The following is a 23,416-nucleotide window of genomic DNA, read 5'->3' as shown; positions in this document are numbered from 1 at the left end:
AGTTTTATAACACTTGAAATAGTAGTTGGGAAGATTTTTTCTGTAATGGTGAAGGTTTTAAACCCTTAATTTGACTGCGGTTCATGTTCATTTATCGAATAATACATCTCTTGTATAGATTGTATAGATACCTATTAGGGTAGGTTGATATTCTTAATACTGCATTTCATTCATATTTTAAAAATCACAATGCTACAAGTATATTTAAGAATACTTCAAAATAAAGAACAATTAATAAAGAAAAAGTTTTGTGATTTAAAATTCGAATAAATGGGTAAAAAACACTAAAGCGAAATAAATATAATAAATCAAAATAATGGAATAACAGCGGATATATTTAATACAACTAAAATTATATAAAATCGAATGAATCTTCCGAGAGGAGGGCCCGACGTCAACCAGCCTTCATCCATCTGTCTATGGAGTACTCCAAAGCTGCCATCCACCTAGGAACAAAAATAAAATAATTAAAATACAGTAATACAAAAAAAAATATATGTAGTAATGGTTGTAATTGAGACTGACGGGCAAGGGGTATCTGGCTAGATCTTTTTTCGGTTTTACGAATATTTCTCAGTTTATTTATTTATTTATTCCTTTTCCATATAGATTACATTATAATATACTAAGCCCCACAAAACCGTTGTAACAGTAATAGCATAGAGTCTGGAATTGTGCCCGGTATACTTATGGCAATAGGCTCACCCCATAGATATTCCATGGGACTTATAACACAATTTGTGAAAAGTGAGTGTACATAGTACATTGGCATTAAGTGCCGTAATACGTTTTTATGTGCTTTTATCCTCGAAGAAGTCAGAAGTGCCTGCCACTTTGAGGATGCCAGCACCGCACTTGTAACACCTCTGGTGTTTCGGGTATCCATGGGCGGCGGCGATTGCTTATCATCAGGTAACTCGTCTACTCGTTTACCGGCTACAATTGAACTGATGAAATTGAATTGAATAATCTGAACATCAAACAGTGTACCAATTCCACCTCGGCGATTCGGAACCTCGAGCTTAGCAGTCATATTAAATAGCCACTGGGCCAACGCGTCAATAAAATGGTCATTATAATTAAGGTCTTGTTAGTCATGTAGTTATTTATTTATTAAAAAAAATATTATAGAGTGGAACGGACTAACAGCCGATAGTAAGCCTAAGGCCAAACTTAACGAACTTTTATGGAACATATTCTTTTATTATTTTTATTTTATTCACATCCAAAACGACGGTTTAATTGTCTTAATTTGATTTTTTATTGTTTGTTCGAACTAAGTCTTGTTGCTCTACGATAGTACCGAAGCGCTCGGCCGATACCCAACCAAATGAATGTAACGAAACCATAGCGCGATCTATTTCGATCCCAACGCCATCTATCGAGGATAAAGACAACTTGGATTATTTATTTATTGATATTATTTTTTTCATACCTTTTTACTATTTATTTACTTTTTTTCGATGAATTAAAACAATAACATGAACCGAAGTCGTGTAACGATCGACATAGAATTATCTATACTCCGTTAGAGCATTTTCTTTGTACTAAATGTTTTATTATATTGATATTATTTTTTTCATACCTTTTTACTATTTATTTACTTTTTTCGATGAATTAAAACAATAACATGAACCGAAGTCGTGTAACGATCGACATAGAATTATTTATAAATAATTTATTTCTTATTTTTATTTTTTGATTTTTGAAATAAAAATATATCTATGTCCTTTCTAAGGTTCTAAACTATATCTGTACCAAATTTCAACCAAATCCGTCAAATAGTTGCGGAGATTAATGGTATAAGCATAGAATGTTCGACGTGATTCTTTAATTTGACATAACTTTTTTATTTATGAACCGATTGACATGAAACAAACACTAAATGTAAATTTAAGCATCCCACAATATATTCATGAAAACCGCATCCAACTCGGATCAGCCGTTTCTGAGATTAGCGCGCACAGACGAACAGACAAACAGACAAACAGACAAACAGACAAACAGACAAACAGACAAACAGACAAAAAAAAAGTTAATTACATTTTTGGGTTCGACATCGACATAACAATAACCCCTGCTATTTTTTTTATTTTTATTTTCAATGTACAGACAGCACTTTTCTACGATTTTATTATATGTATAGATATTAGTGCGAAACGATAATCATTTATGCTAGTTAAAACAGAAAAGCACGCAAACATCGGTTGATTCTTGTCATATTATAATGGGAAAATATATGTATATATTTTATAAAATAAATAAATGGAAATTCGATACTTAATACACCCATTACATATTAACTTGTAAACAGTATTGGTCAGAAACTCCTTCTTACTCGGAGAATGCATGAGCATTAATCACCACGTTTGCTAATGCTTGGCATTGGCAATTTCAGTACCCCTAGTATGAGTTGGCTTTACGTTGAAAGTAATCAAAACGAAAGCGCGTTATAGGCGCTCTGACTGGCCAGCGGGTTTAAATCTACCAATCAGAGCGCCAAACGCGCTCTTGTTTCGATCACTTTAAAACGTAAATCAATTGTAGTAAGATTTTCCTCAAGGTGTTTATGAACCCATTTATAATATAATTTAACATTAAATACTGCCTACAAAAAACAATTCCTATTAATATTAAAATTAAGGAAATATTGAAACTTACCGTTTTCGGTCCATTTCAGACTCAGTATGGAAGTAGAAATGTCTCTGTTTGGGCTCGGTGGGCATCACTTCGAAGGCGTATTTCTTGCCGCCTGGTGCGCATGTCTGTATTCTGTAGCCGTGTAAGCAGGCCATACCTTTGGAAGAGAACATGTGTATTAATTACTATATTGTACATAATAATCTAAATATTTTAGTATAATTATGAAAATAAAGATACGTCGTCGAAAATATACCAGCTTTGTAACCAATTGGAGTTGTTGTTGGTTGTTAAAAAGTTACTTATTCATTATTAACATTCATTCATTATTTGCATATATTGATATCATAAAATGACTACAGAAATATTATGTTCATCGTGTAACGTCATCGTTTTCATAATTAACGCTAGAATCTTAACGTTCGAACGATATCTTAAAAAATATTGCAATATCTCAAAAACTATTGCAGTTATGAACCTGTATACGTCTCGAAAGGACTCCACTGACAGTGAATTGTCAAGCAATATGGTGATAATCCCACGTACCAATAAATAATAGCAAATTTTCAGCTACGTGTTCGTCGAATCGAGGAAGTGTCTAGCGTTTAAAGACGCAACCACAGACGCAACGCAATCTATTTTAAACGCATAATTTATCTCTACCTACAATTTTTAAAATATTGACGTCAACAGTTTATACAATACTAACTTACCAAAAGCATTTTTGCTATTGCCATCATTGTAAAAGTATAGGCAAGCGTCTTTGAGCACGCAGTACCGCTTGGCCCAGGACTTCCACTTGGATCCAAGCTTCATCAGGTAACCGAAACAGTCAGGTCTTGGTATCGATGACGGTGGTAGTTTCATATTCCTCATCGTTACTTCCAACCAGCCATCGCGCTGAAAAAATATTAAAAGATTAACAATATTTAACCAAAAATAAAGTAATTATTTCCTGGGGTTCCCGCAAACGTGCGCGTCATTGAAGATCTCTTCCACACCGTGTGAATAGTCACTAATTACCAGATACATTTCAGATTAAGAATTTAACTTGAGTACTAGATTAATTTAATATGTATAAACTATCTGTCACATAAGTTTATCATGTACTTGTAGGAAGAGGATAAAACAATTTAATGTCATCAGTTTCGGCATAAGTAGGTAAGTCCTACGGGATAGAGTGCTAACCTTGACCATGCTAAGGGCTTTTCCGCTAGAGATGTGCTATGTAGCTATGCTACGAAGATGTAACAGCTAAACTGTGAAACTATGTGACCGTTTTCACCGATACTAAGCTATGTAGCTGTACGAGGAAGTGTGCGAGCTGCGTATCAGCTCGAGTATGCGATGTATCAGTAGTAGAGAAGCCATTCATAGCACGCATTCATATCACGCATCCACAGCACGCATTTTTCCAGATAAAAACATAGCTTAGTAACATAGTAAAGTGGTAGCCAAAGATCGGGAATTGATCGGTAGTCACACTAGCACCCATCCATAATGTGGCAATCGTATTCAAGAAGCAAATACAATTTTAATTTTAACTTCTTATTTGCCTCTTTTCTATGGTCACATTAACAATCAACTACATTATTACTTTTTACAATGTGGTCACTTTTCATCAGTCATGTTGTTAAAGTCCCATAGCTATTGTTGTGGCTCACAGTAGGACGTCTATTGTCACTAACCGAGCTTAAGACCCCGTGCTATTTCTCAAAATTGAAAAAAAAACTCAATCATAGTTTGCACGTTTCGTCCCAGGAACCGAACGACAGACCACATTGGCCATGTATATCAGTTGTTAAAGAAATTAGTAGTTTAGTACTTTGAATCTCCGGAGCTGTGGACAACGTAACAGGTTACCGGGGCTCCGGCTCAAAGCAGGAGAAGGAACGGGGTGGTTTTTAGTTAGTAAGAGTCTGACACCTCCTCTTGCCGGGAGAGAAGCGGGAGAAGTCATTGGATGATTTTACCACTCAAAAAAAAAAAATATTAAAAAAGCATGAAAAATCGAACTACTTATTTTGTCATAGGTACTACTTACCTAAGTAAGTATACATAGATAGAATATTAGTCATAGGAAATGTTAAACAGAAATTTTTGGAAGGTAAAGTAAGTGCCTAACTTCCTTTTTTATCATACATTTATCAGCGAAGAGCGAAGTAGTCATTATTTTATCTACAATGCTTACTAACTTCTATTATGGAATCCCTAGAGTTCGTTGACAGCAATTAGATAACGTGGTAGTTAAATAAACAAAATTAAGATCAGCGCCATCTCTTAAATTACTTCCGAACTATGGAGAACTTTTCATAACATCTCACACTTAAATACTTTTTGTCGAACAATAAGTTTAATTTTTTATTTATGATGACATTACTACAGCGGGAAATGTTATTTAGATATATAGAATAAATATGAAAATAAAATATTTGACGTACCTGATTGCTAGCATCAATAGCATGCGCGAGCACTGCACGCCATCTAGCGGCCGCTTCTGAAGTATCAGCGGCCAGTTGTAAGCGCACGCCACCGCCGCGATGTAATCGGAACCCGTGGGGTCTACCTGCGTCCTCTTCGGTCAGTTGATAGTTCACAAGCATGAGAGCTCCCACGGGATGAATGCTCTACAAGAGATACAAGTTGTAATTAACAGATGGCGGTATTAACAATTTATGTTTTTAAAACACCACAATAATGATTCCTTCTGTGTTGGGTATGCGTTAGGAAAATAAAATATTGTAAGTTACGCTATACAAAATAAAAAATATATTATGTATTGGAAAAAAATAGGTGTGAATTGGACAATCTTATTTTATCTTCTGCGAAGGTTTTTCGTTCGTTCGTTGAATTAGAGTAAGCCCCGAGGATCTTAAAATGTTCGTATAGTAAAAAGATACTTACCGAGTCTGTCTTATAATAATAAAGGCAGTTGTCTCTCTTGAGGACGAACCATCGTCTGGTCCAACGTGGAGGGTGGTGAGGTCTGGCTGGGGCTGCCCTCCATAGATACCCTGAATATAAGGCTGCAGGTCCTCCCTCGTGGGCCAATGAAGCAACTACCTCACATGTTCTGGCCACCTAGAAAAGAGTAGAGAATAAAATAGTTTCGTATCATATTCCAGATAGCTGGCATATTATAAGGGTAGAATTAAACAATATGATTTGTGCAGTCGCACGGTATAGGTATTGAGCTATTGAGCCTGATTCTATGGTCATAATTCTTTCTTCTTTTCAAAAACGTTGCCCCACACTTGGATATGTTTCCTGTGTCGTGGGTGTGTTTACATATAATTTCACATGCATATGATACCCAGACCCAAAACAAAAATTTGTGAATCACACAAAAAATTTGCTCCGTGCGGGAATCGAACTCGCTACACCTTACACGGCAGCCAGTTGCCCAGCCACCGCGCTAACCGTGCAATCACTTTATTTGCTTTATACACGTGGGAGAGCCACAGCTCGTCTTATTAAGCCGACATTTGGGATTATTTCACATTTCGTCCTACAAAGTCGAATTACCTACATAAGAATCAGAACTTTGAAATCCACTAATACATAAAACAATATTATCAATGACCTGAAAAGCAAACCCAAAAGCTAGTACATAGTAGTTCAAACAACCAATCGATCAAGATACTTCAAAGCAGACAAAGCGAATTCCTATCCCAACCTAAAATCTATGAAGCTAGAAGACTATCTTAAAATGGCAGACCATCTCGAAGTATAAATATTTACGATCATAGATGTATGTTTAAATGTTACACTTACAAATGAAATGAGTTCACAAAAATGGGTTACGATGTGGTATGGTAAGATTGATTTGATTTATGTATCGGATGCATCGGATGAATAATGTAATGTTTATGGTTGATGGTTTAGTATTAAATAAAACATGTTATCATTCACTAATTAAGTAATCAATTAACTAAATTCATCTATGTTCTATGGGTGATTTGGGACAATTTTTTATAGTTTTATCATGCATATAGATGGACTAAGTTTCCTATGGTGATACCATATGATCTACATCAGCCTCATGTGATCATTTCATGCTCATCTTACTTACTAAATATTATAAAACCAAAAGCTTATATGTATACGTCAAAATGGCTGTAGGGATGGGATAAAACTTGGAACAGGAGAAGATTATGATTTGGAATAATACAAATGTAATACTTTTTATACCACAGAAACGTGAGCAAAGCCACTAGTAGAAGTTAATGAATAACTCATTGCTAATAAAAGCAACTAATTTAAAAAAGAGTCGTCCGTAAAAACTCACCTCCAATTCAAGAATTTCCGATCCGGAATGCGCAATCTTCACTACTTCCGAGTGCGTCTTATCTAAGACATTGATTCCTGTAAATATATTGACGAACATTATGCACTGCAATAAATCAATCAAGGGGATTTAGTGGGTTATAAATTTTCCCATTGAAATGAAAGTGCAAGCTGAATTCCAGTTCGGGATCATCTGGTATTAAATCGAGCCGTTCTTTGTTATTGTTTTCGAATGCAAACTGAAATTTAAATTTAAGTAGGTACCTACTAAGTGCTTGCTATTTTTTAAATTGATTTATTTCAATTTTCTGTAACTTTTTCTATTTCTATCAGTTCCTATAACTGGTTTCATGTAGCTAAACTTGTTGTTATGTAAATTTTGTATAAGCTGGTGTAAAGTAAGTAAATTTAATTTCCTCTTTTTAATTATGGCTAAATTATTTAGTATTGCTCCTCTATTCAAAAGTCTTCCTAGAGTTCTGAACTGTAAGTGCTTCTATCTCTATTGCACCTATGTCGAAAATTCTACCTGTGCTATCAGAAAATTTAGAAACTACTAGATTTTAGAATGTCTACTAGTTGATCTTCGATATTGAAAAAAAAAGAATAATACCATTAACAGCTATAACGATGTCTCCAACTTCTAGTCCGGAGGTTTCGGCAGGAGTATCAGGTTCGATCGCAGACACCACAACTGGTTTGCTCCCATGGATTCGGAAACCAAATTCTTCATTACCACGTCTCACTACCACTGTTTTGTCGCTCTCTGTAAATTGTACGTTAGTAAAAATTACAACATGCTCTGACCAAAGATTGATTGACAAAGGGGTAAAAAAATGCTTGTTCTTATGATGTAATCATAACTCTACATTTAAGTCTATTGTGTTATGACTCTGAGTAAGAAGAAGAAAATAAAGAAACACCACACTTAATAAAACCTGCTGAAATAAATCACGCCCTTACAAAGTCATACACGCAGTCTAGACTGTTTTATACTCAAACGAAATTGATAGTAATAGCACATGATCCATAAGACCTTCACTTTAACCCTACTATAAAAATACGAATCATAATATTTTTACGAACATCGAAATCTTCAAACCGCTTGAAAGCCACTTACAGCAAAAACGTTTTACCAGTAAAACGGTCAACAAATATTAGACGAATATAATAGTTAAACGGAATAATAAAACCAATGATCACCTAACAATAGTCTTATAAGTTTGTTCTGCTGTATATTTTCTTTGCGTCATTCCCGGCCTAATATTTATTTTCTTATCTAAATAGTACAATGATGTCGGCCTAGAGGCGGCAATAAACTCGTCGGAGGAAATCTGGCCATGACACACATACGTACTCTAGATGGTAAGAGTATGTCCGTCCAAATATTTGAAGAAAAACTTTCGCTTTTGGCTAATGCCCAGGAGATTTGTACTGAGACTATTCATTCATGCAATGCAGAATATGCAGTTAGTATAGCAACTGTCATTTACTGTCAAAGTGTTTTAGTGACATAACGTGCTGAAATTAGTTATTATTATTAATTAATATTTTACATACCGTTCATCACATTAACGTAAATAGTTTTCAATATGGTAAGTAGGTGTTAGAATTTTTACAGAAAATCAAATTTTAAATAATTTTAATAGTATGACAAATGACACAAATATAATAAAATTAAAATTTTCACATTCCAATATTGAAGACAATAAAATTGTGCCATTAGAAACACCCATAAAAGCTAGCGCCATTATTTTAATTAATAAAGCATTAAATAAGTCACGCTTATTATTTTCATTTCATATTACCACATGGTTCAGGAGCCACAAGTCTGCTAATCTGACTTTGCCGACACCATAACATCAGCATCAGTTTGAGGATCTCCTCTAATTTCTGTCTTATACTCCCCTTGGAGTTCAACATATCTTTGACTAGAACACAGAATAAATTAAAAGGTAACTATTGCTTTACCTTCAGTAACTTCAGTAATTGGTCCACGAGAAAATTTACTCACATGAATGCCCCATTCTTCAACAAAAATCCAACAGTCCAAACTAAGCACTTGAACTTTTGAACCGGCGAATGTCACTTTTAACTGCCCGCATGGACTGCATGAAAATTACGTCATTAACCGTCGTCTAGACGAGTTTTGCCATGTAAAATCAATACGAACTAAACATTTGCCGAACGTCAGACGTAAAAATATCATCTGGCCGCAGTAGCGTGTCGTCAACAACTGAACACTGACGTTCAAACACGCTACGAGAATTAATTTTAGTTCGCAACAGTTCGGTCACTTTTGATTCTGAAACGATTCTGTACCTTTCACTGATTGAAACTAAAATTGATCGCGTGACTCATCTTCATGGTCCATTAAAATTCATTACTTTCATGTCAAGGTCGTAAAAAAATATTGGAAAATGAAATGACGACATTGGCAGCCAATCTTTTTGTGCCAATGACATAGATGTACTAAGGAATTCAGGGGACAATCTTAAAATAATAGGTGATGCTATTTAAAAATGTGAGAATACTAGGAATAGTTTTGCACGTCACGCTTCCGAAGTGGAACGGTTAAACTATTCGTTAATAGTAATGACGCAATACGGTACCTGTTTTATAATAGCTACCGTGGAATGAAGGGCTTTATATAGACGGTAAACGCGATCATGAAGTCCAGTTTATGATGCTCTTACTAAACAGCGGCGATAAAAATGAAGCATCAAGTTTATGCTTTATTACATTAAAAAGATTGTGGCACAATATAAAAAAGGAACACATAATTATACTAAATTATTGTTAACGATTTTGCTATAGATGGCTTTCTACGAATATTTATATTTAAAAAGAACGACCTCTTCAAGGGCCCTAAATGTTTTGTTGAGCTAAATTAATTATTATGTCAATAATTAATTATTAATAAATAATTATTAATTATTATTAAGTCATTATTACCAAAACTGTTTTCTGCTTGTCGCCTGTTGAGTTCAATGCACGCTCGTCGATGCACTAGTCTATGTGTCAAAGCTACATATCTCTTATTGAATTCTGATTCTGATTCTGTCGGATCTTCTTGTCCAGCTTCCGATCCAGTGTCTATCACATCTGTGGACAAAAGAACATTTATTGTTGCTGAGTCAAAAGCCATTTAATCTATCACATACGCATCAGATATGTTGTTAGTTAAAGATAGACGCAATTTAACAAATTCCAATACAAGTAACTCCCTCTATATTTGTTTCCTTCAATTTAATTTATAGCGCCCTAATGTCTGGCATACCGAAACTATTATAATGATATTTTTTCTGTTGGATTGTACACTAAAATATCATTCACGGCCAAAAAGAAATAAAGCTCATAATCGTTTGAAGGATAATCGTGACCAAGAATTGATGTAATCCGTATTTCGATATTCTTATTTTCAATGAAGTCATCGGGCACAATTTTTGTTTTTATTCTGCGATTAGGTGATTTGGGGTGATCTAAATTGTCTTTCTTGACGACAGCTATTTTAAGAGCAATTGTGTCATAGTTAGTCATACGTGTTTTCCATCCCGCTTCTGAAGATTCAATTTTTTTTATTAATTTTGAATTGTACCGTTGTTTAGCCCATTTTAATTTGCTCAGCTCATAGCTATGCTTACATAACATAAAAAATATTTTTTACGCTTTTTCGGTTAGTAAATATGTAATCAATACTAACAATGTAATACTTAACAATTTAATAATTCCTTCAGACACTTTTATACCTTAGAGACTACTTACAAGGGAGACAGGTGCGAGGTTATGTTTACATACATATGTAAACCACCTACAGAAAATCTTCTAGCATACAATTTATCAATACTTTTTATATTACCGTATTTATGTTAATTAGTACCTGGAGGAATCCTGGTCCACTGATCATTGTTTTCAGAGAGCATGATCCAGTTTCCACACCACCAGGGAGCAGCATAAATTCCTTTTTCGTCTCGACCTCCTTCAGCACCTTCCGAGCTTCCAGAACATTCTTCGTGTTCTATAAATTAATATTGTTGAAATACTTAATTGTTGATAAATATTATTCACAAAAGAGTTGATTTTTATAAAAAACTAAATTAATTAATATGTTATCGGCTTATTCACGTAACTGTTTGACGAGGAACTCGACTAGTTTCAAGACAAGTTAGAGGCTCATATTTATGAGCAGCATTCCACGACACAGTTAAGTTCCTCGTCAAACAGTTACGTGATTAAGCCGATAACATTAAAATTTAATTTAGTATGTCTCACGAAAGTTATAATAAAATAAAATCCATTTATTTATGTGTTGTTAATAGCTTTGTTTAAAAATACGGATAAATGTGTATCTGTATACAAACCATCTGGATCTACGCTTGCGCTGGATCCTCCCAGTTTGTCTAAACTGTTGCCAGCAGATCTAGCTATGCGAGTATCTTGGGTTTTCTCACTCGAAGCATATTCCTCCTTACCTCTTTCTTCAGACTGCAATGAAAAAAGAAAATTATACAAAATATTCATTTATATTGTAAACATGTAGACTCATTAAATAAAACTTTTTGTAATTACTTCTTTTTTCTATTAGAACACAAAATAGTTTTGTTTTTATAATGTCATTGGTATTTGACATTTCAAAGAGATTGACGAGTTTATAAAATAATATAGAAAGATGTTTGTGTTGCGATATTTGTGTGTATTTTTTCTGTTATTTGTAAACTTGATTCAACATTTTGGTTTCTGCGAGACTGAAGGGGTATTAGATGATATTCTCAACCCGTCACCAACAACGAATTTTCCAAAACCAGAGGAACAATCACAAGATTCAACATATGTAGTTTTTGATGATCAATGGCTGGTACACGCCTTACAAGATATTGCTTATTTTCTACGAAACCACAAATTCAACGAATGGGATCGAAGATATTCCCCAGAAAAGCCCCGAGATTCAGTTGGATTCTATCACGCTTTCCCCGAACCAAGTTTGAAGGCGATCCATTGGAAAGTTTACGCAAATTGCTATAAAGATTTCTATGAATGCGTAAAGTATTTGTACAGCGTAATTGAAACCGCTCCGTTTACTAGAAACGATGATATAACCACTACGTTGAATAAGAAGAAGAAAGACATTAACAATTCTTCTATTAGTAAGTTGGATGATAGCTGTAAGCAAGCTCTTTTGTACGCGGAGAAAACAGGTCTTCCATTTGATGCACCAGAAGAAAAATTTCAATGGCGAACGTCAGCTTCATATTACATGTGTTGGTACACAATGAAAGGTATTCCTGCTCTGTCCATGCTTGGAGAAACTTGTGACAATTTTGCTAATTGCTTAGATTCAACGTTTGGCTACCGCAACCATGATCCTCGTTCAGATGACAAATTTTCTTTTGCTTGTGCTATGTATAGCTTTTGTCCAGACCCGTGTTGTCCATTAAAACATGTGAAATCAGTATCAGAGTGCTATGACAATAAGGACAATCCCTGCTTTATTGAGAACGCTTACAGCAAAGACAAAGATCTTCTTACTTGTCGATTTGAACGTAAAGATAATCAGAATTTTGATGATATAATTGAGAACAAATGGAATGTTTCTTGTCATTGTAAAGAAGAGGGGTTTGTATGGAAATCGAAATTTGGTATGTGTGTCGATATAAACGAATGTGCTACAGGCCAACATAATTGTAATAGAATATCGGAAAATTGTATTAATCTTCCTGGTTCGTTCAAATGTATTTGTAGATGGGGATTTGTGTACGATAAGAATAAGAAAAAATGTGCTAAGCATAATGTTCTAAGCAATTACTTTTCAAAGGGTACGGAAAACGATATAGGTTTCCGAGACATACTAGTATCTTATTTAGAATTTATTGGATTTTGGTAATACCTTTGCTCGAACGTCTTGTCTGTTGCGGTAGTAATGTCTTGATTTGTCTTCAGATCGGTATCTTTTGTCTAGTTTCTTGTAAAGTCGTGCTCCACTTGCATGTTTCTTAGTTGAGGCACAAGACGGAGAGTCTGCAAAGCCAGCTGGAGCTGGTACAATATCCGGCGTTGCGTCTGCGTAGGATTCCTAAAACCAGATAAAAGTAAAATGTGTATCTATTATATCGATAAAATCAGTTTCCATTTTGCTCCGCAATACAATTTGTTTGTATCAGTAAGATTAAAAGCATAATTACGAAGTTGACTTACATCAGTATGAGATGTCCTTGAGGCAACACTGTCATGTTCATGGGTAGCAGTAACGATATGGACTTCTTTGCCACAGTGTAAGCAATGTGCCTTCGATTCCCCATCAGCTCCCACTAAACTATGCTCTGTTTGTTCTGAATAGAACACTGAATCTGATCCTGGTGATACAGAGCGCAGTGACTCTGCTGATGCGGCTTTGGCGAACTTTCCATCTGAATTAGAATAAAATGAATTATTTAAAAGTAACAAGAAATTTCTTCTCTATCATTTATACATACATGCATAGGAGTTCTTAGTAAAGTTAAATTATTTTAAGAATAATAAGTGGAGGTCTCTCCTCTCAGGGTTGCAGGAAAAACGATACTCATTGCACCCTAATAAATTTGGTTTTTAATTCTCTTCTCCTTTCTTTTCTGTTGACGTTGACTACTGGATTACTGACACTATTTGTGTGTTGTTCGGAATTTTGTGTTATATATTTAAGTATTGTATTATTAAGTATTAATAAAAATAAAAAAGATTTCATCTAATATAGTACGTATTATTTACCTCGATCTTGTTTTCGATTATGTCTAGGTGATGTATTAGGGCTTTTTATGTATCGAAGGGGAGTTAATCTTGATCCTGCACTAGTAAGAGTTCTAGTCGTTTCAATATCTTCAGCTTCAAGAGAACTTAAGCATGGGACCGTAGGTATTGACTGTTTTCTCCGTGGTAAACTACCGGGTAGTGATATGCTCTCGTTCGAACCACTTTTTCTTCTTGGCCTAAAATCATTACAAAATTAATTATTTGTATTCTTCACAATGATTTTAAAGTGTAATTGTACTTGTATATTAGAATTTATGTTATAACCTGTAAACTGCGTGACTATTGGCAGTAGTAGGAGATTTGGCGTTGTTAGAATTATTTCCAGTTTTCCTTCTTGGACTGTCACGTAATCGCCGATGTTTTCTTGGAGATATGTTACCGTTGCTTGTACCTGTTGAATTAAAATTATTAATAAGTAGAATTAAAAATTTATTTGATTATTAAAATGGTTTCTATTTTCTCCAATGTGAGTGCGTTCACAAATACAAGCCGCGTCAAGTCAAGAATCAAGAATTGTATAACTTACCTTCTTTCCTATATTGTTCACTTGAATCGTCTGACGTTGGAATGTTCAAATGTAACTTCATGTTGGAACCCATAGTTTCCCTTCTATCGTAATGAACTGGTCTATAACTATGACTATTCCCATCAACTGTTTTGCTCTGTGTTGGACTTTTAGGTTTTAATTTAGTTCTCTTAACATATCTTTCTCTTTCAGCAGGACGTTTGGGTTCACCTTCCTTTTCTTTCATACTTTTTTCTTTGATAGATTTTTCTACATCTACTGGCTCTCTTGGTGATGATTGAACGCTTTTAGCTTTATCTGCAAAGTGAGTTTTCTTCTTCCTAGTTTCAGGTGCCTTCTCGTCCTGTGGAGACTTAACATTGGATGGTTTGAAGATACTGCGTTCTGACTTTTGACTTATACTATCTTGTTCTTTAGGTTTTTTGCCCCAATCGTCTTGAGATGTAGATACAGAATCATCGTAAGATTTAGAAAATTCTAAGGTAAAACCTTTCTTTTTTCTTCGTTTCTCATCTGCTAACCAAGATTTAGGTCTGGTTGATGATTTATATCTTTGTGAATGTTTGTAAGTTAAGCCTCCATCGTCGTCATCGTCTACGGGACTTTCGTAATAGCCTGATGATGAATAATGCACACTTCGTTCGTCATCAGATAGAGAACCCTAGAATAAAATCAATAAGGTTAAGGACGCCATTCATTAGTTAAATTTATGTAAGTTAAGCTAAACTACCAATTACCATCATCTTTGGTACTTGTTGTTCTTTTTCTGGAACTGTAGCAGTTGTTTTGTCTTCCTTTCCTTTACTATCACTTCGTTCTGGTAATTCGACAATCTTCTCCGTGGGCGTTTTATCGTCAACATCTTCAGTAACATTCGGATTTGATCCTCCTATACTATAACTTCCACTCGAACTACTCTTTCCACTAATTGTGCCACGCATACTCTAAAAAACAACTCATTGCACAGTCATTATGGGTTTGATTTGGTATAAAAAATTATTAAAGGTTTCTATTGTTTTACTATCCTACGTACCTTGGAAACTTTTGGTAAATTGTCTTTAATTTTAATATCAGTCTTTTCTCTCTTGATGTGTTCAATGGTCGGAGTGATGTCGGCTTTGACTTCAATTTTTTCCATAGATACTCTAGGTAACCGATCAGGTAGAGGTAACGGGGGCGATGCAAGATCAGGAACGATAAAGTTGTCATTGATTTCTAAAGGTGGGGAAAAACTTGGCAGGACCATATCTTCAGCGATATTTTCAGTGCGAGTTGAAGAATAAAGACTTGATGCACTTTCAAAAGATGACCCTTCTTGTGTTTTGTTATTTTCTGGATCTATAAGCAAAATAGATTTATAAGAAACTAGCGAGTAACTTCTAACTCCACGGTTGTAATACTTACGTTGATTTTGATTTTTGCTATTACTTTTTTTCGAGCTATCTGAATTGGCTGTTACGTAATCTTCAGTGGTCGTTGTACTTTCTGATACATCAGTAGTGTTAATTTTCCCTGAATCAGTTCTAGCTAAGCTAGTTTCACTACTAGCAGCTTTGGCTAATGGAGGCTCAGATGGAGACTCCACTATTTGATGTGGTATCGTGCCATTTGGCTCTTTTTGTTGAGCTTTTTTCTGCAAATCCTTTCTTCTAGAAGGACTTAGTGCTCTTTCACGTTTTTTATTTATAAAACTGGGAGTCCTTTTGAATGGTACATCAGCCAGGTCTAGGCTTGGGTGGGTAATGGCAATTGCAGGTGTGTGGTTCACTTTCGGGGGTACTATTTGAGAAATTGATTTTGATATTGTTGGTTGCTTCGTTATAGGTAGTGGTAGTGAAATGTTTGGAACGACCGCAGGTGGAGATAGTGATGCTCGAGCTTGGGAACTAGAACTCGATGTGTCTAGTTTATTGCGTGGTGAAGTCGGCGACTGACTCTGTTAAACAATAAACATCATTATAAGTTTCAAAACAGATAATTATTGTAATCTAATTTCAATTGAATTCATACTTGGGAGGCGTCAAACTCTTCATCTAACGCGTCTGTGTCTAAAGATGATCGCTGTTGATGCTGAAGAAGTAGAAGTTGTTTTCGTCTTGAAGTCGGTGTTAACAATGCTAATGCTCCTGGTGATGCAGCCAATGAACTAAGATCAGATGAGCTGAAAAGATAATGTTTATTGTTTAAAAGCATTATAATAGATTTTGGCTATACTAGAAAATAAGCTTGATTTACCTTATCACAGTGCCATTTTCTGTTCCCGAATCAACTTGCAAAACAGTCGTTTGTGATTCATTCCACATTCCATCCGAATGATCCCTAAAAATAGTAAATTTTCTGTGTCATTCTGTATAACTATGTTGTTAGGTATCATTTGTATTTTACGAACCTGCTTTGGTCAACCGTTAAAGATTCATTTGAGGCGCACGGTGACACTTTATCCAAAGGTGTTAAAATAGTAGTGACAGTGTTAGAAATAACAGCTCGTTTTACTTTTTGGTCTACATCTACCTCAATGGTAACCGGTTCTGGCGATCCTGGGCTCGACCTTGCGGTACTGAAAGAAATAAATAAAATTAAAACAAAGCCGTTGATAAAACTGTTCTCAAAAGGCTATCAAATTCATCACATAATTTTATTCTGACTCTGAGACATTACATACTGATACAAGAATGATTTGAGTTAATGATATTTCGCTTTTGTTCTATGTAGAACTGGCAAATGTGACAAAATACTGCTAAAGCTATATTTCAAGATGCTTTGCTAATTTTGCAAACCATAATGGTTGGTACAGCTAGTTTGTGATGCGTGCATACCTGCTCTCAGGAATTTCGTCCTTGTCAAATATAATTTCTGTCTTTTCTTCAAAACTTACGCTTCGATTTCTAAATGGTTCATGCTTGTAACTAATGTATTTCTCATGAAAATCTTCATATGGTGCATTCCCATCTGAAGAACTATGGAAAGAAACATGAATGAGAGCTGATAGAAGCATAGCGTTCAAATCGTAAGCCCCAATACTTTGAATGTAAGAAAATAGAAGAAAATGCTGTTAAAAAGACCTATGCTCAGAAAAAAATGCCAGTCGGTGGATGTTATGTGCAATGGTCCTAATTTCTATGTGTTTAAATTACTAAATTCAGTTATGTACAATATAATAAAAAGCTATCATATCTCGCTTCTATTACCTGAAAGATCCATCTGGTTCAAATCCGAAGATACCTTCGTCTTTTATAGGAGTTTGACTGTAATTTTGACCGACATACTGCGTATACATTGCTTCCCTTTCGCGGTCTTCTCGCGTCATATTTTCTTGACTCGTTGACATGACTATGGGAGCGTCTTTTATACCATCACCGTTAGTTTGGATTTCGGTTTTGCGTCTGAAAAAGATAAGTAAAGCTTGAATTAAGTAATCTAAGTAATGATATAATACATTACTAATATCGAATCTTAATGAAATGGAACTTACACATCTAGTAGTATTTCTCCTTCTGACAAAGTTTTCTGCAACATTCTCCTGTTTTTTCTACGAAGCGTTGTAAATGGTATGGCTTCATCATCAGGTCTTGGTTCGAAGTCTATTATTATTTCCTTTTCATTCTTTTCACTATCATCAGTCGTGGTTGCAGAAGTTTCAGTGGAAGGTTCCGATTGAAAGGTGGAAGTTTTCGAAAATGGATGCGAGGAGTTTATTGTCTTTTGGGAAGCATCGCTGGTACTTTTGGAAAGAATAGATCTGAGTGATTTGTCACCTTTGCTTTGTTTAGCAATCTCTTGTTGAAGGTACTCAAGATTCCTACGATTTAATGCCATACTTTTTTCAAGGTTTTCTATATCGTCATCAATGGTATCGTCTCTATCACTTTCGTGTATAAATTGGAAGTTTTGTTGAAAGTATTCTTGAGCTTGTCTTTGCAAAGCGCTTAATTCGGATGATTTGTCTATCTGTGATGACGATGCAACAGACTTGACTGACGAAGATGTTACGTCATCGGAGTCTCCTCGGTGAAGAGGAGATGAAGGCATAATCATAGCGGTTGGAGAGCGAGGAGACCTTGGTGGTTCTTCTGATTGAGTTCTATGTAGTTTCTCGTGGTCGCTTGTGATGAAACTGGAAATTATGAGTATTGATTTGAATATTACCCAAACTTATATTGCTTCTAATTGTAATAGTCATGTATTAATATTAATTTACCTCTCTACTGTGGTAGCAATTTCACTTGGAGAGTCGCGGCCAGCCAATCGATCACCTCCCACTTCAGAGAATGATTTTGTTAGCCTTCGAACCCCAACCGTGTATCCATTCGTTTGTACACCAGCTGCTACCATTTTAACCTGAAATTATATTAAAATGCTCATATTATTATTCAGTTCAGACCCCAAGCTTATCTTATGAAGGTTAGTAGAAAATTATACTTTACCCTTTTTATAGTTCGAGGGCTCAAAGATAAATAATTCGGTGGCAAAGGTTTTCTACCTAAACAAACTTCTGTTTGTGTTGCTTGAGTCCTCATAACTCCTTTCTTTATTGAATCTGAAATGAAATTGCAAATTATTTAATTTTAAAACTAATGGTGTAATATGAAGTGTGGTCTGAACATCTAAGTGGCCTTAGGAGAATCAACAGATTTATTAGTAACAGATCTTTTCTATGGCCATATCGTCAATGCTGTATTCTCAAGTATTATTCCATGATATAAGGGGAGATCTACATTTCAAAATAGGTTACACACATAATTTTACGCTATTTTTCAAAATATAACTTCTTCTCTTCTCATTAGAAGTTGATAGTCAAGAAGACTTCTATAAGTGTTTTCAATGTAATGTAAACTTACCTAATACTACTACTTTAGGTTGTTCTGTTTGCGTTGGCCTTTGCACGGGAGGGGGTGGGTGAGTGGGATGTGGTGTTATTGGGGGAGGGTAGTGGATCGGCGCCGGCGCAGGTTGCGTGATGAACTGTGGGTACGGCGGGAACGGTTGGAACATCACCGGCAGCGTTGAATAAGGCTTTGGTTCTGGCTGTAAACGAAAAAAATATTTTTAGTTGCTTCATGTTTTCGCAAATAACTATCAAAATATAGATGGTTAAGTAATTAATAGTATCATTATACTCTTTGAGATATATCACAATTTTATGACATCGTTCCTAAGCCTTTGTTAGGCAAGCATCCCGGGTCTAAACTTTATCGTTAACTTCTTCTCAAACTTCTCCATAGACTTCACTCACCCTATTCTATCATTATCAAATAGAGCAGTAACCTAAAATGTTATTCATCTTTAAGAATTCTAACACATTATCCACCATACATACTCAGATACATTTAATGATTACTTAAACTATTCCTTAGTAACAATTTTGTATCGAAAACAATTGCTAAGGACTGAGTTAAGTCCTTTAACGGCGCATTCCAATAACCTACCGATCGGTAGATTTGCCTACCAGAGGTAGAATTTTGACACATTTTGTATGGAGCTTATGTCAAAATTCTACCGCTGGTAGGCAAATCTACCGATAGGTAGGTTATTGGAATGCACCGTAAATGACTTTAAGTATGTCGGTAACACTTTATTTTAACTTACCTTTACTACACGTCCATCGATGAGTCTTTCGCAGTCTCTTCTGAATCGATTGCCGCTGACAGCAGCCGGCATCACGGAGTCATCGAATGTGGTCAGAGTGTGAGACCGGGCGAAAGACACGTGTTTTGTTCTGGAAAATTAAATTATGAACTTGTAAGGACTTAAACGGATAGATGTGCTCAAGTGATGTTATGGTAATGTGTGTTTCAATGTGAATAATATTAATGGGCTCTAAAAACAAAATTATATTAGACTTAGCTTTTAAATTTCTCTTGGAATTTGGATTCTCAGGTTAATTTTATGATGCCTAATCTTTTTTCGTATGTCTATTTTTAGTAGATGAATTGGGAAATGAATATACTTAGAAGACTTTTTATTTGTTTTGACCATACAGAACGTCAAGCAGATTGGTTATACATAATATTATAATAATGTTATGTAGAGATGTTTTAAATGATTGAAATATTAGCGCTCAATATGGATATCGAATAATTTGATGACGTTTCAATCGTTGCAATGTACTAACGCTGGATATTAACACATACCAAACTGTACTTCAACTAGCCTATACTATTGAAAGAACTTTATAAACCATTGTTAAGACCAACATATATATAATATACATCTACATAATATGTAATACCTATATAGGTAGGTATAATAAATAATACACCTACTACAAAGTATATTAATGCTCTGAGTGAACACATGATTTCAATAGAAATGTCTCTCAAAGCGATATGTTCAATTCAATAGATGCGTTAGATAGTACGAGTAAGTAGCTAATTACATTAGTTGATGACTGATTTGGGATTAACAGATTTGCAAATAGTATTGTGTATTGCGTTCGTGATCAGTTCAGATATTAGGCTTAATAATATTTTTGGAATCCAGTAGAAATAAGTTAATACAGACCAATTATTAAATATATTAGATCATGTAAGAAGGTGCTCACGGTTTATCTTAGATTAGAGTATCTGATATTTTGGTACTATTTTTAAATTAGTATTAAAAAGCTACATAATATAATTGACTGATAATATATTATGACTGCACGTTGAAAGCGGTGGCTGTGCAACCTGCTGCCGCGTAACGGTGTGTAACAAGCACGTCTTCTTGTGATCCACAAATTTTTGTTTCAGGTCTTGCTCTCATGTCTGGGAACTTGTACGGTATATTTGTAAACGCACCCACGGCCCTCGACATAATATTCTAGTATGGGGCAACGTTTTTAAAAAAACTAGTTTCCCGTAATTTTGACATTTCTGTGTTGTAATTCCGTATTCTGACATCCGCATTCGAGGAAGGATTTACATTCATGCGTAGGGTGGCATCATATTTATGTCATAGGGTCTAAAACTAGTTATATTTTTACCTGTGGTATGTTTAGAGGATGACGTTTTATCTACGATATGCAATGTAACGTAGCAAGTTTCTACAACTTCATTCTTATACGCTATATCTAAAGTACTTTTCACTTATTTTGATAAAACCATAAATACAAGTCGATATAAGAATCCGAACACATTGTATTTTTATTACCCTAGTTTTTGTAAGTGTTTTCCTATTCGAGGAAGGATCCCAATCATGTGTTAGATGACATAATATTATTTGTCATAGGAACTAGATCTAGGTCTATTTTTACCTGTGGGGTGGTATCGTGAGAGGGGGTGGCGGGGGCGGCGGCGGTATAGGCGTGTGGGCGGGGCATCTGAAAATATTAGGTTCTATATAAATATAATAATATTTATTTATATGCTGAAGTTGTTGTTGATTTAGATAGGTTTCGTGGAATTGGATGTTTTTATTAGAAGTGTGTTGTTTAAGTATGATAGTTGTGGTTTGTCGAGTAAGAAGTTAGAAAAGTAATACTTATTAATAAAATACTACAGAAAGTAATACAGTGCTGGTTTGATAAAGTTTGGGTCTGGAATTGTGTGGTTTATGGTCATAGGTTTTTGTAACATAGGCCATTGGCTAGTGGTGAATGTAAAATGAAGACGAATCTCTAAGGTACGCATTCACATGCCCGCATCGCACGCAACGGATTTTAGTTTGTCTTGTATATAAACTTATACAACTGCGTCCACTGATCCGCATCGTACGGACCGCATCATCAGCAATGCCTAAATAAGATGCGTACTTATGACGTCATACGGAATGCGTACGATGCGGGCCTGTGAACGCTTACCTTTAGAAGATATTATATAAATATTACCTAGACCTCGTAATCAAAAAGTATTAAAAACTCGACCTTCATTTTTTGGTGATGTGACAAAAAGATATTAAATTAAACATTTTCACGCAGAAAATTTTACCTGAGCTCGACACTGAATCAGCATTTGGTGGAAAATTGGGTGACGTTATCAAGTTTTCATATTTTAATAATAATTTTCTAAACTAGCAATCTCTTGTACAAAAAACACTACTATAAATTACCTTAGTGTTTGTAGACGTATAATAATTTTGCTTAGATTGCACCCATATGTTATTGTATTTGTCAATTCAGAGAATGGGGAACTATGTGATGTGATGGTGTGGAAATATACCTATTACATATAAACATAGCTAAATCGCCATATTTATTATAACCTAACCTTCATTTAACTATTGTTACTTTCATCATCTATACTAACTAACTTCCCCACGTACCATGTCTTCCTTATCCATTATAACACACATCTGCTTTTACAGTAATAGCTTTTAATACCACAATGGCACCACATTTCCCAATTTAGCCCCCATTGTTGGCCATATCCAGCAATTTATAAAACCCAGGGCCCATCCTTGTCCATTACATTCATGACACTGTTTCGGCTTACCGCGGCTCTGGTAATTACCTCATATTAACCCACATGAGTGTCATTAGTTTTCCCGAAGCCTGTGAGCCTACGGAAGGTGAATAATGGAGCATTCTAGAAATTGTATTATGTTGTATGTGACAACTATGATGTATTGCGATTCATTTGTTTTGTTTACGTTTTACTGTGTAGTAGATTATCTTTTTGGTTTGTTGTTTTTGGGTTATTTTTAGTGTAATGTGTTTCGTCGTCGTCATCGTCATGCCTTTAATCTCTGAAGGGGTAGGCAGAGGTGCAAATTATGGCACTATACAATGCAATGTGTTTCCTAGCTAGTATTTGTGACTAGTGTTTGATATTAAGAGACTGTAGTGCTCTATCAGTATACCAGTGATTATCTGCTATGCAGTTATGACGGCATTGTGCAAATATTTTATTCTGTTGTACAAATGCAAGCAAGTATGTCAAAATAATTTCACTCACTCAAAAACAATTGGCGTATTTGGTGCTATAAGAAGTTGTTCAATGACGTAATGTATTTGTACGCGGTTGAATTCGTAGAAGAAAAACTATTCATTTCTAAATACAAAAGTGAATGAAAACGAAACCACATTCGAACCAAACAACAAACACTTCCGAATTGCATAGTTTTACTACAAAACACAACACGGAATTCTGATTGAAACTCGTACATAGTTCGAACACAAAATGAGTTATTCCAATACATAGATAGTTTTGTGTGGTTTAGAAACAGTTGCGAACAATTGGAAGCTGCCACTAACTTCGTTTTTAA

The 23,416-nt window shown here is 35.1% G+C and overlaps 1 protein-coding gene across 4 annotated transcripts in view; it reads right to left on the bottom strand.

The window, feature by feature from the left end:
• Positions 1-314: 314 nt before the first annotated feature.
• LOC118271685 (uncharacterized) overlaps positions 315-23,416 on the bottom strand; it is a 256,520-nt gene continuing 233,418 nt past the window's right edge. For 2 of the 4 annotated variants that reach the window (XM_050693579.1, XM_050693582.1), the window contains exons 8-36: positions 21,468-21,533; positions 19,823-19,952; positions 19,075-19,261; positions 18,661-18,773; positions 18,435-18,574; positions 17,709-18,350; positions 17,425-17,619; positions 17,053-17,193; positions 16,626-16,793; positions 16,472-16,555; positions 16,247-16,397; positions 15,641-16,172; positions 15,270-15,574; positions 14,974-15,180; positions 14,237-14,897; positions 13,975-14,101; positions 13,669-13,886; positions 13,120-13,331; positions 12,812-12,997; positions 11,289-11,412; positions 10,808-10,945; positions 9,883-10,032; positions 7,541-7,693; positions 6,929-7,005; positions 5,545-5,721; positions 5,082-5,267; positions 3,354-3,540; positions 2,662-2,797; positions 315-446 (exon numbers count right to left, since the gene is read on the bottom strand). In XM_050693579.1, the coding sequence (XP_050549536.1) occupies positions 395-446; positions 2,662-2,797; positions 3,354-3,540; positions 5,082-5,267; positions 5,545-5,721; positions 6,929-7,005; positions 7,541-7,693; positions 9,883-10,032; positions 10,808-10,945; positions 11,289-11,412; positions 12,812-12,997; positions 13,120-13,331; positions 13,669-13,886; positions 13,975-14,101; positions 14,237-14,897; positions 14,974-15,180; positions 15,270-15,574; positions 15,641-16,172; positions 16,247-16,397; positions 16,472-16,555; positions 16,626-16,793; positions 17,053-17,193; positions 17,425-17,619; positions 17,709-18,350; positions 18,435-18,574; positions 18,661-18,773; positions 19,075-19,261; positions 19,823-19,952; positions 21,468-21,533 (5,845 nt within the window). In that variant the 3' untranslated portion in view covers positions 315-394. The remainder of the gene's footprint in view (positions 447-2,661; positions 2,798-3,353; positions 3,541-5,081; positions 5,268-5,544; positions 5,722-6,928; positions 7,006-7,540; positions 7,694-9,882; positions 10,033-10,807; positions 10,946-11,288; positions 11,413-12,811; positions 12,998-13,119; positions 13,332-13,668; positions 13,887-13,974; positions 14,102-14,236; positions 14,898-14,973; positions 15,181-15,269; positions 15,575-15,640; positions 16,173-16,246; positions 16,398-16,471; positions 16,556-16,625; positions 16,794-17,052; positions 17,194-17,424; positions 17,620-17,708; positions 18,351-18,434; positions 18,575-18,660; positions 18,774-19,074; positions 19,262-19,822; positions 19,953-21,467; positions 21,534-23,416) is intronic. The other 2 variants (XM_050693580.1, XM_050693581.1) reach the window with 2 other exon arrangements.

This window comes from Spodoptera frugiperda, chromosome 5, assembly GCF_023101765.2.
Source record: "Spodoptera frugiperda isolate SF20-4 chromosome 5, AGI-APGP_CSIRO_Sfru_2.0, whole genome shotgun sequence".
Taxonomy (NCBI): domain Eukaryota; kingdom Metazoa; phylum Arthropoda; class Insecta; order Lepidoptera; family Noctuidae; genus Spodoptera; species Spodoptera frugiperda.
The sequence above is the reverse complement of the archived record's forward strand: the minus strand, read 5'-3'. Positions and strand labels throughout refer to the sequence as shown.